Raw genomic sequence first — 12,445 nt, forward strand, 5'->3', positions numbered from 1 at the left:
TGCTCTGCCCGTTATACAACACTGACCTCAATGCTTTATGCAACATTTGGTTGACTTTATCCTAAAAAGGCCGGCACCATCATGAAATCAAAAAATATGAAATATAAGTTTCTATCCTTTGGTCTGATCTTTTTTTTCTCAAAGGAGAACACATGACAAGTGGTTTACAGAGCAGATGTGTATGCTGTAACTGATAAAAAAACAGGGTTAGGGTTGGGGGTAACCCAAACCCTAACCCTGCAGCTTGCTGCAGCAGCTTGTGAGAGACGTGAAATCACTCCTCTTCCTATATATTATTACTTTCCAACTCAGCACTGCTGTGACACTGCTCCCTCCGAGCACCTCCGAGCACCTCCAACCTCTGTGCCAAATGTCACAGAGCATTTAGACTCTTTTGATATCATCCTCTCATGTCTGAATGAAGCTGTGAGGAACATTTATGTAACAGACACTTACTTTATGTCTAAGTGATAAGAAGCCATCACTCGAACAGAGAGCTGAAGTCAGCAGTGTTGTGTAATCCATGTCTGAAAAGTGCTGTAGACATGCTTCCCCCTGTGACTGGGCTAATTCTGTACATGGAAATAAGGTCAGAAGCAAAGTGTAACTTAAACCTATGAATATGAGTTTTTCGAAAAATGTATTTCTCATGAAATCACTGTCCACTTATGTGGCTCTCCGTGTCATCTACCCATTAGGCCTGGGTATTGGTCAAAATTTGTTGGTGCTAGTATTAATAGTGTTGGGGATTTTGTAGGTGCAACAGCTTATCAATTTTGTCTATCAGTAATAATAATTATATTAGGTAATAGGATTTAATTTACATCAAATTCACCTGGGGGCACCACCTTTGTTCTCCTTACAGAGCTAGCCACTTGATGCTTACTGTTGTTTGCAAAATCAGCTGGCAGATTTTGTGTAGTAGCTGTTGGCGCTAGATTAAAGTTGTTCGCTATTGGTTACTCTTAGGCAGGCTTTCGCGTTGCTGCCATTGAGAAAGAGAGTTCAGTGCAACAGTCCGCTGCAGAGAAGAGAACTGTGAAGAGAAGAGTTGTCGCTGCCCCAATGGGAGCAGTGTAGAGAAGAGAGAGATCCAGGCAAGGGAGCACGGGAGTTGTGTTGACCTGATGTTAAAGCCCCCTTTTTTCGTTGAACATTAGAAGCTAGTTCTCGAATATCTAAAGAGCTTAATTAAGTAGTCTAAAACTGGAAAAAGTCTGATCATACAATGAGTAGACAAGATGCTTAATCTGACCAGATGCCATCTTTTGGCACTTAACAGTTTGTTATACTTTATGATACTGACATAATGAAGTATTGAGTCTTGATACCCAGCTTTCACCCCACAGAATGATATTTGCACTGCAAAAAATAAAATAATAACCCCCCCTGCATTTAGTGGCATCCACAAAGTGCCTTAAATGTAAAGTTTCCATTGTCTGATACCTGTCTTTCTCTGCTACAGATCCAGAACATCCAGCTGGAGAGGGAGATGGCGCTGGCATCAAATCGCAGCCTTGCTGAGCAAAACCTGGACATGAAGCCTCGTCTAGAGTTGCAGAAGGAGGTGTTGATGGAGAGATACTCTCAACTAGAGGCCATCAGAGAAACCTACAGACAACATTGCTCCCTGAGAGGTGGGTGGGGCGGGGTGAGGGGATTGTGAGGTCACAACAAAATAGTATGTTAAAACTACAATGTCTTCTTCATACATATTGACAAGTGTTAGTACAATTCTAATATTAATAAAATATTATTATCTAGTGAAACACATAAGACAGTATTGACCTAAGGGGAAAATTCCCAGCTTGTGCCCAAACAAATAGACTAACAAATGAGCTGAGTTTCAATCAGTTAACAACACGAGCAACTGCCGCAACTGCACAAATAAGAGGCAGAAATATCAGCTTCTTCACAAGTTTCTTCTTGTTAAATGTTAGTGTTAAGTATTGGCAGTAGAAAACGTAATAAAAATGTTGATCTTGCAATATGTTGGCTGGTTATACATACTGTAATTGATACAATGGTACACTTGTATTGCTTTTTGTTATTTTTGTAGTTATTTGCTAAATGGGAATGATTTTTGGGAAGTTTGGGGAATGGTTCTCCAAAACTATGAAAATAAAACCTGCTTCTTTGTCTCCACACACACTCACCATTAATGATGATGATGATGATTAATGATGTCACTGCACAGTTGTCATTAGTCTTTCGACCCCAATGAACAGTCACTCAGATGAACAGAACCAGTTTTTCCTGTGCCCTGCTAGGATGTATTTTTATCTTGCTCTCTCTCTCTTTCACTCCGTCTCTCTCCTCCTCTTGCTATTCTCATCCTCCACAGATGGGATGGTGGGTCAGGTGTCTCCAGAGGCGTTGTTCTCCAGACTACAGGCAGAGGGCAGCAAAACAGAGGCAGAGTCAGAGGTCAGTGCATAACTATTAAGATAGTTTGTGAGTGACACACACAAAATGTGTGTGAATTTGTATCCTCAGCTGCTGACTAACTGATAAAGTTACACCATTTGTCAGCTGAATGCTGTGTGACTGAGTGCTGAAGTTACACCATTGGTCAATGCTCTTTCAAAGTGAATTGGCGCAAAGTTTCTATTGCGTCATCAGGGGGTGTTTACAGTCTGTATTTACATTCATGAAGGAGTCTCTTGATTATAGACTTTAACAATCATACGTCTACCTCTTCCAGAGTGTTCTTGACCAGACTAAATGTTATGAAGGGGTTTTCTTCAACAAGGAAAGAATTCTGCAATTATTTACTTTAGTTGTCTTCCGTGATATTCCAGGCCTTTTGAAGTTGTTGAGCTCAGCAGTGCATCCCTTCTTTTTAAGAATTTACCAAATTGTTGTTTTTTGCCATTCTTAAAGTTTCTGCCATCTGTCTGATAGGTTTGTTTTGTATTTTCAGCCTAATCATATCCTCCTTCAAGTACATCGACACCTTATTGGACTGCATATTGAGAGTTTCCATGAACAGCATGCCAAATGCAAATTCAGTACTTGCACTTGGAATCAACTCCAGACCTTTTATCTTCTTAATTTGTCATGAAATAACGAGATAACAGGTCACACCTGGCCATGAAACTGATTGTCAGTCAGTTGTCTAATTACTTTGACCCTCTGAAAATGAGGAACTATGTATAAAAATGGCTGTAATGTCTAAATTGTTAATGCGATATATTTGTGAAACTCCTTAAATTAAATTTGAAAGTCAACACTTCAGTCGCATCTTGATGGCTTTGTTTCAAATCCATTTGGGTGGTGTACTGAGGCAAAATTTACGAAAATTGTGTCACTGTCCAAATACTTATGCATCTAACTGTATATGTGTCTCATTCAATTGACCACACATGGCAGCTGGCAGAGACGTGAATGAGCTTCTAACTTTTTCATGGAGTGATCATTTTACAAGTAAATGTAGCTGAAACCACAGCACAGCCGTTCTCTCTAACTTATGTGTATAGTTTTGTCACATAACGTCACCATTATAAGATCAGGACTTTAGCAGTGCAGGGCGGCAGTTTGGTGACTGCTGGCATGTAGTCTTAATGGGCGACATTTCAGTCACTATTTCATACTTGTACAGTTATCTGACAACAGAAACAGTAAAGCATGTAAATGAGAACAGCTTTATTGGGAATTCGTCTGTATTAAATTGCATAAAGTGTATGTTTACACAGAGAGTAGGAGAGAAGCAAACAGATAAAGGGCAGCCCAGCCGTATACTAGGTTTTGACCTAGTCTCGTAAAATGACAGACAGGAATTTAATGAAAAGTTATGAGAGAAAATTTTAATCTACGATTATAATCAAGATATACTTTATTTGTCCCCATGTTGAAATTAGTTTTGGATTTCTCAATGTAGTTCCACAATAACTGAACAAATAAACAGCACTGAGCAACAACACAGGAGGTAAAACCAGTAGCCAATCACCGCTATGCTACTTAAAAATCCTAAAACACTATACAGTGGCAAGAAAAAGTTTGTGAAACCTCTGGATTGACCTGGTTTTTTGCATTAATTGGTCATTTAATGTGATCTGATCTTCATCTAAGTCACAAGTATAGACAAACACAATGTGCTTAAGCTAGTAGCATTCTACCTACTTTGGCAGCAATAACTTCAAACAAGCTCTTCTGATAGCTGCAGTTCAGAGCTGCACTGTGTTCATGAAGAATTTGGACCATTCTTCCTCACAGAACTGCTTCAGCTCAGACATATTCTTTGAATGTATAGTGTGAACAGCTCTCTGAGCTCATTCCACAGCATCTCAATTGGGTTGAGGTTTGGGCTCTAACTTGGCCACTGCAAAAGGTGGATTTTCTATGTTAGAAGTCATTCTGTAGTAGATTTACTTCCATATTTAGGGTCATTGTGCTGCTGCATCACCCAACTTATATTGTGCCTCAGCTGGCGGACAGCCACCCTGACATTATGCTGTAAGATACCTTGATTAACCTTTAAATTAATTTTCCCCTCAGTGATGGCAAGCTGTCCTGGCCCAGAGGCAGCAAAGCAGTCCCAAATCATCATATTACCTCCACTGTACTTCACTTTTGGGATGATGTTTTCATGTTGCCATGCCATGCCCTTTTTACACCACCGTATGGTGCACATCAAGCTGCTCTTTGGCAAACTTCAGGCACAGGGAATTTTTAATTTTTGGAGAGCAGTGGCTTCCTCCATGCAACAATGCATGATCTGTGTATGGTCAACTCATGTACAAAGAGCTCCAATTACTCCTTTAAGCCATGAGCTGTTGCTCAGGGCTTCTTTTTTATTTCATTGAGCATTTTATGTTGTGCCAAAGCATTAAATCATCTCCATTTAGAGACAGTTTTTCTGACTTTGGACTGATGAATATCTAAACTGTTTGAGGTGACTATGTAACCCTTTTCCATCTTAATGCAAATCAATTCGGGATCCTAAATCCTCTAAGATCTTTTTTGTCAGGCATGGGTCACATCAGCAGGTTTTTCTTGTGAACAGCAAACTCAAATGTTTGAGTGTTTTTATAAATCAAATCAGCTCTAAATCCACACCTCCAATCTGGATTCATTGACTTTACTACAGGTTTGCTAGACCAATTTATAAATAAATGCAAATAATTCCAAATGGTTCATTTACTTTTTCTTGCCACATTATGTTGACACAGATGTTGACATGAACTAACCATTTCTCATGAGATGGTGTTGCTTTAACCTTCTCATTGAGATAATGCCAATATTGTGCATCACATCTCATCTTATCTTGTCATATCTAGACTGGACACACTTTGATTTCATGCCACTGAAAGCACTAAATCCTGATTTGTACAACTGGTAACCAAAGGGGACCATAAATCGTAACCAAAGGGAACCCTACATTTTAGAAAAAGTGTCACCTCTCAGTAATCCTCTCTTGCTATAAACCAAAACTTCATTGGTTTCAGAAGGAAATTTCAGAATGCAGTAGCATCCAATCTCATGACAGCTCAAACAGCTATTTGTCATGCTGGATGGAAGATCCATGGAGACTGCAGAACAGTGGAATAGGTCATTCAAGGCGTCAAACATTTTGCTAACTTGCTAGGTTACTTCACATCACAGGGAGGGTCACTTTGTTTGCTACACATACAATTGCGATGAATACCAGCATCAACGTTCAGTCAAGGTTTTTGAAGGGTCACACAACGATATTTATATCTAAATAAGTTGTGATTCTGAGCCCTAATGTAAAGGGGCTGCGTTGGTGGTGGCGTGTTGTTTAAGGTACCTGTGAGACATGAAGTACAATCCAGAAAGTCCAGATTGAGTAATGTATCAATGCATTTAAAGGCTTAACAGATGCCAAAACAAACGTTTTAATACAGGTACAAAGTGATCTACCAGGGTTTTGCACTTTCGTGTGTGTGATTGGCCAATGCAGCGTCTTGCTGGATGACATCATGGTGCACAAAAGGTGAGCCTGGTTCAACTTTTTTCCAAATTCCCCTGCCCCTGAATTGTTTTGCTAGAGTCCCCTTTGTTGACCCCCACACTGTGTCACTAGAACAACTCCATTTATTGAATGAGAGGGCTGCATCTTTTCATGCAGGGCCAAAGTCATTCTAAAGGCAGCATTGAGGCCAGTCCACATAAAAAGGGTTTTTAGAAGCATTTTTTTTACGTCTGTCACTCGCCCGTCTCACAACATAGATGCACTTGTTTTTTTATCAAATGTATCAGTCAATTCTGATGCATAATTCCCCACCTTTTTTACTCTCTGAGTCTACCTTTTTCTCTGCCACACTTAGAACCAGATCACAGCTGTTTAAATCACACATCTCCTGCTATTTATCTATTAAGTTATGATTGGTATCTGTAATGATTGATCAGTGTCACTGTGAGCTTCCTGGTTTCATTGTTGGCAGAAATAAAATCAATGAATAAATAAATAAAAAAAATGCTGTTTTCATCCTGTATAATCCTAATGCAGCCTTCTTGAAAACTATTTTTATCCAGTAAACATCAGATATCAGTCAGCCTAATGAAGATAGGCTGGCTGATGTCCTTTCAGCTAACAGATAGCTGGTTCTGAGGCCAGAAATGGCTGAACAGAGGTTGCAGTCGGCGTAGATTGAACTGACCAAACTTTTCAGCAGAGCTCACATGGCGCTCATGTCGTTCCTTTAATGTGGATTCCCATTTACAGTTGTGTCATTTTAGGAGTTTCAGGTCCGACATTTTATAACACATCATAACACACACATTTATAACACACAAGTTTTCACAGACTTGTACTTGGAGGATATGTTTTTGGCCTAAGAAGTGCTTGGAGGAAGTAAAAAGAGAAAACTATAGTTACTGTAGATATATATAGTAATTCATTGTTGACATAGCATAAAGACTATCTTGAAAAGACGATATACCAGCCTACAAGGAATCTGGTCATAATCGTATGACGGTGTTTGACCGGCCCATTGGCTGCAGGTGCTGTTCTGGTCCCTTCACTGGTTTGTTGGGCTGCAGCGTTATTTTAAATTCAGAATGTCTATTTGCACCCAGGTGAAAAGAGTCACCTGGCAGCTATACTGCTAATTACACCCGTGTGGAATGCCATTTGCTCCCCAAGTGCCTTGTTTTAAGCGCCATATGCCAAGTGCCAATCTAAACAGGCACTTATTAAACGCCACTTTCTAGCAGAAAGGCTAAAGGAAGTCAGGTGAGGACGTATAAAGAGCAACAAAGGCCGCGTAAGGAAGAAGTTATGGTGGATGAAGCACAGGACTTACACCCAGGAGGGGTTAGACTCCTGTGAGAAATCAAAAATTGATATTGATTTATTTTCAGACTTAGTTGACTTATCTTCATTTTTTTTCATTATATTCTTTTTTCATTTTGTTAAGGTTTAAGATACAAAACTACTTGGTTAGGTTTAGGAAAGGATCATGGTTACGATTAATATAGACCCTTTCACATGATGAACCATGTGTTAGAAAGCCTTTCTGCCACAACCTGCCCTGTGTGTTTCATTGAATTGGTCCAGGAGAGCCTAAAACCCAGGTGTAAATAGCCACATTAGCTATGCACCCTGGGTGCAAATAGCAATGTTGGCTACTGACACCTGAGTGCAAATAGAATTTTAAATTCTTTTATAACCAGCCTGACACTGTGTTTACACATACACATACAAAGTAGTAAGCATTCTGCGGCCTCTCATGAAGCTGTAGTATGTAACTGACATAATCTGCTTAGACTGGACAGTTGTTTCTTGCAGTACTATACATTGTCATGTATAGTAGTTAGTCCAATTTCTGTCACACCATTTGTTTACTGAGGATAGAATAGCATATTTTGTAGTCTCTTTACAGCGGTACATGTTATTGAAACTGTTTTTAATGAGCGGCACTATACTCCTGTATCTGTGCTGGAAGTGATCTTCACCATGGATGTATTAAGGAGAACCAACTCTTAGTGGTTTAGAGGGGGTTTTGTTACTTTGCGTAGTATGTAGGGATACGTTTTTGAATCTCAATCTTTGTGCACACCCCTCTTCAGTCTCATTTTTACATGACAACAATTCTACCATGTTTACATTAGCAGCGAGATGCATTGCATCAAACCAAGCACTCCCTTTTCTCCCTAAGTCCTTACAGCAAATGACCCTCCTGTGTTTCATCATGTGATAATCTGTACACAGGAAGATGGCGAAGATTTGAAAACAAATCTAATGTGAGTGTTATGGTGAAATAAGAAGCAAAATGAATCAGATAGACTATGATATGCCACTGCTGTGCACAACTTTTATAGTCCTGGTTGAAATTCCCCTGAATTTTAAATACAGATTTTAAAATGTCTTCAGAAATAAATGTGAATTAACCAATTTTGTATAATCAAAATATTTTAATAAAATGTCCAAAGTTATTGAACAACAACAACAACAAAAATACTTTCACATAGTGAAATAAAAAATACAGACATAAAATGTATGCTTGACACAATTATCCGCACCCTTTTGATGAATTTAAATTAGTTCCTCAAACAGAATAAATAAAAACCAAAAAAAAAAAAACGGTGCTTAATTTTCAGAGTTCATGTGACCTGAATAATGAATGAATGATGGTTTTACTGCATAAAAAGGGGCTGATTGTTTCCAGTTTCTTTTTCCCAGTGGCAAAGACAAGAGCTGTCTTGGAGCACCAGAAATGCTATTATCAAAAAACATGACAATTCCAAAGGCTACAACACAATCGCCAAAGATCTTGAAATCCCTGTTTCAACAGTTCGTAATGTTATCAAGAAGTTTCACAGTCATAAAACTGTTAAGACATTTCCAGAACATGATGTTAAGAAGAAACTCAATGAAGAAATGTCTGTGAAGGTTTGTGCGGCTTGTGGAAAAAACACCACGCAAGACATCTAAAGAGCTTCTGTACCATACGCTGCACACTAAATCAAGTAGGCCCCATGGGCGAAGGCCAAGGTGGACAAAATTCTTGAAAGAAAGGGACAAGAAGACAAGACTAATGTTTGCAAAAACTTTTATAGATAGGCCACAGTCTTTCTGTGATAATGTTCTTGGGACAGATGAAACCAAAGTAGAGCTCTTTGGGAGAAAAGGAAAAGAACACCCTGCCTACAGTAAAACATGGTGGAGGTTCTATCATGCTGTGGGGCTGCTTTGTTGCGTCTGGTACTGGAGGCAGTAAAATAATCAAAGGAATGATGAAATCAGAATATTACAAAGGCATTTTAGAATAAAAAGTGTCAGAAAACTAGATTTGAGGCAAAGGTCTTGGGTTTTTCAGCAGGACAACGACCTAAGGCACACATCCAGCAGCACAAAAGAATGGTTGAAAAGGAAGGGATGGACTGTTTTATCAGAGAGCTGAAATCTGCCACTGCAAAAAAGGGCTCATGCAAACTTAAAAGAGGTTGAATGCATAGCAATGTGACAGTGGAAGAGACTACCAGCAGACAAGTGCAAGAAGCTTCTACAAGGCTACAAGACACGTTTAGAGGCTGTCGTTGTTGCCAAAGGTTATGCAACCAAACATTAGTGAAGGCTGCAAATAAATGTGTCTGGGGTACATTTTATGTTTATATTATCTCACTATTATGCAAGTTTTGTTTTATATTTTCAGTTGGCTACCGAAAAAAGGATTATGATTGAGGTTTACAGTGTCCTTGGTTTGCACTGTCATGTTAGATCCTACAGCACTGTATGTGTTTTGTTTACATTTGTCGTTTTTATTGTGAGAAGCTGGTACCATGGCTTTGTAAAGTTAATACGAGTATCACATTTCAGTAATGATCATATTGTTTTTCTATCTTCATAATGAAAATATGTAATGCATTTATAATAATAAAAAGAGAATATGTTGCTCACATTTTACCCATAATTATGCAGCCCTGATAGTATGATGTACTCAGCAGTATTCATCACTATTACTGGATGTGTGTGTCTGTCTCCAGGCTCTAGCTGATGAGTTTCTGGAGGGCTCTCTGCCGTTGGACTCCTTCCTTGATCGGTTCCTCTCCCTGCGCTCACTTGCTCACAAAAGACGGGTGCGGATAGAGAAACTCCAGGAGATCCTGCGACAGAGGAGTGGGGGCAATCCCACCACCATTACATCATCAGCAGGCATCAGCCAGGACCCCATCTCCACGCCCTTACCATGGAATCAACAGACAACAATAGCGACGACGACAAATCAGCAACAGCCGAACTCCAAACCTCAGTCCTCCAGTTACCAAAACGCCTCTCAGCAAGCCTCCTCATCTGCAGTGTGCTCCTCCGGCCTCCCCTACAGCCCCTACCCTGTCTCCCAACCCAACCCCCTACCTGCAGCGGCAGCAGCAGGCTCCGGCCCAGCCAATCCCCCCTCACAGTTCCCTCCATACCCAGGTTCCGGCTCACCTTTCACCCCGGCAGGGAGCTACTCTGGCCCCATGCCTGCTTTCGGGCCTCCAGCTTCAGCCACCTGCCCTTACCCGAGCCAGCCCTCCTTCCCTGCCCCACACCCAGGCTCAGCATTTGGCCAGTACACCCCCAGCCACCCCCAGAGCGTCCCTGCGCCTTACCCAGCCTCCTACAGCTACGGCGGCTACAGCTACCCTGCCGGGCCACCCTATTCCAATTCTCAGTCACCAACGGGGAGACCCATCTACAGACCAGGATATGGAGTTCCACAGCCGTACTCCTGAAAGCACTACTGCTCCTATGTCTCAATTCTTCTAATAAATTCTTCCCTTCTTTGCTGCCCCCTCACTCCCCAACCTAATTCCTTGTCCTCCTCTTGTCTTTTTAACTTTTCTGCCCTCCCTCCTCTGTCTCCCATGCTCCCAGATTCAAGAGGTGTCTCACTTTACTCATCTTTGTTGCACTATTTCTCTCTTTCTCTAAATTTCTCTCTCAGTCTATTTATCTCTATGCCTTTCTATCTTTCCCTTTCCCTTTCTCTGTCACCCTACGACCCACCAACTCTCAGGTTGTTGCGTTGTGTTTAAATGTTAACACACTTGTATCTGGTCCTTCATACACTCGCTCTCTTCCCTTTCTCCATCGATCCCTTCTTCCTCCTCTTCCATTTCAAGTGTGTGCATGTTGCTATTTGGCAATCAGAAAGACCTTTATAAACACACAAGTGCACTCCCCGTTAAGACAAATACATGTCAGAAATGAGTCTTTGTAACATCAAACAGTTTCCAGTAGCTGTGTGACAAGAATCTGTCTGCTTCACATTGTTATTCATGAGCACAGTCTGCACTGAGAAACAGCTCATAACGGAAGATTTATGTCCTAGTTTCATCATCATAGGGCTCATAAAATGCCGCTAAAATGGAAAAGTGAAATGCTGTCACACAGTATGGCGTACATACCTGGTTAAAATTATTAGCACCCATGAATTATAAGTACAGAATTTAGAATATTTTCAGAAAAAAATGCAAATTAACCAATTTTGTATAATCAGTATCTTTAATAAAATGTCCTGTTATTGAAAAACAACAAAAAATGCTTTCATATAGTGAAATAGAAAGTATGGAGTTAAAATGTAGACTTGACACAATTATTGGCACCCTTTTGATGAATTTAAATTATTTCTTCAAACAAATAAAAAAAAACATAAAACTCACCTGTTCATAATTTTCAGTGTTCAAATTATCTGAATTAACCAATGAATGATGTTTCTTTTTCACAATGGTGAAGAAGAGAGCTGTCTGAGAGCATCAGAAATGCTCTTATCAAAACATTACTATTCCAAAGGCTACAACGCAATCGCCAAAGATCTTGAAATCCCTGTTTCAACAGTTTGTAATTTTATCAAGAAGTTTCACAGTCATAAAACTGTTAAGACAATTCCAGGATGTGGTGAAGAAACTCAATTAGAGCAGACTGCGAAGCGGGATGCGGATTGTGGAAAAAACACCACGCAAGACATCTAAAGAGCTTCAGGCTGACCTGAAGCAATCCAGAGTGGTGGATTCAGCCCATACCAGACGCTGCACACTAAACTAAGTACGGCTCAATGGGCGAAGGCCAAGGAGACAACACTATTGAAAGAAAGGCAAAAACAAAAGTTTGCAAAACTTTCATAGATAAGCCACAGTCTTTCTGGTATAACGTTGAAACCAAAGTAGAGCACTTTGGGAATGCAGTGCATCAGTTTGTTTATAGGTGACGAAGTGAAGCCCACAAGGAAAAGAACACCCTACCTACAGAAAAAAATGGTGGAGATTTTGAGGCAAAGGTCTTGGGTCTCTCAGCGGGACAACGACCGAAAGCACACATCCAGCAGCACAAAAGAATGGTTTAAAAGGAAAAGATGGACTGTTTTAAACTGGCCAGTAATGGGTCCTGACCTAAATCCCATTGAAAACCTTTGGAGAGAGCTGAAATCTGCCAAAAAAGGGCTCATGCAAACTTAAGAGCTTGAATGCCTAGCAGTGGAAGAGTGGAAGAAACTAC

The 12,445-nt window shown here is 40.3% G+C and overlaps 1 protein-coding gene across 3 annotated transcripts in view; it reads left to right on the plus strand.

The window, feature by feature from the left end:
• The window catches only part of vps37c (VPS37C subunit of ESCRT-I), a 14,948-nt gene extending 3,335 nt beyond the window's left edge, over positions 1 to 11,613 (plus strand). For all 3 annotated transcript variants that reach the window (XM_040147285.1, XM_040147284.1, XM_040147286.1), the window contains 3 exons: positions 1,466 to 1,637; positions 2,345 to 2,427; positions 9,952 to 11,613. In XM_040147285.1, the coding sequence (XP_040003219.1) occupies positions 1,466 to 1,637; positions 2,345 to 2,427; positions 9,952 to 10,683 (987 nt within the window). In that variant the 3' untranslated portion in view covers positions 10,684 to 11,613. The remainder of the gene's footprint in view (positions 1 to 1,465; positions 1,638 to 2,344; positions 2,428 to 9,951) is intronic.
• Positions 11,614 to 12,445: the final 832 nt, after the last annotated feature.

This window comes from Xiphias gladius, chromosome 15 (genome assembly GCF_016859285.1).
Source record: "Xiphias gladius isolate SHS-SW01 ecotype Sanya breed wild chromosome 15, ASM1685928v1, whole genome shotgun sequence".
Classification (NCBI taxonomy): Eukaryota; Metazoa; Chordata; class Actinopteri; order Istiophoriformes; family Xiphiidae; genus Xiphias; species Xiphias gladius.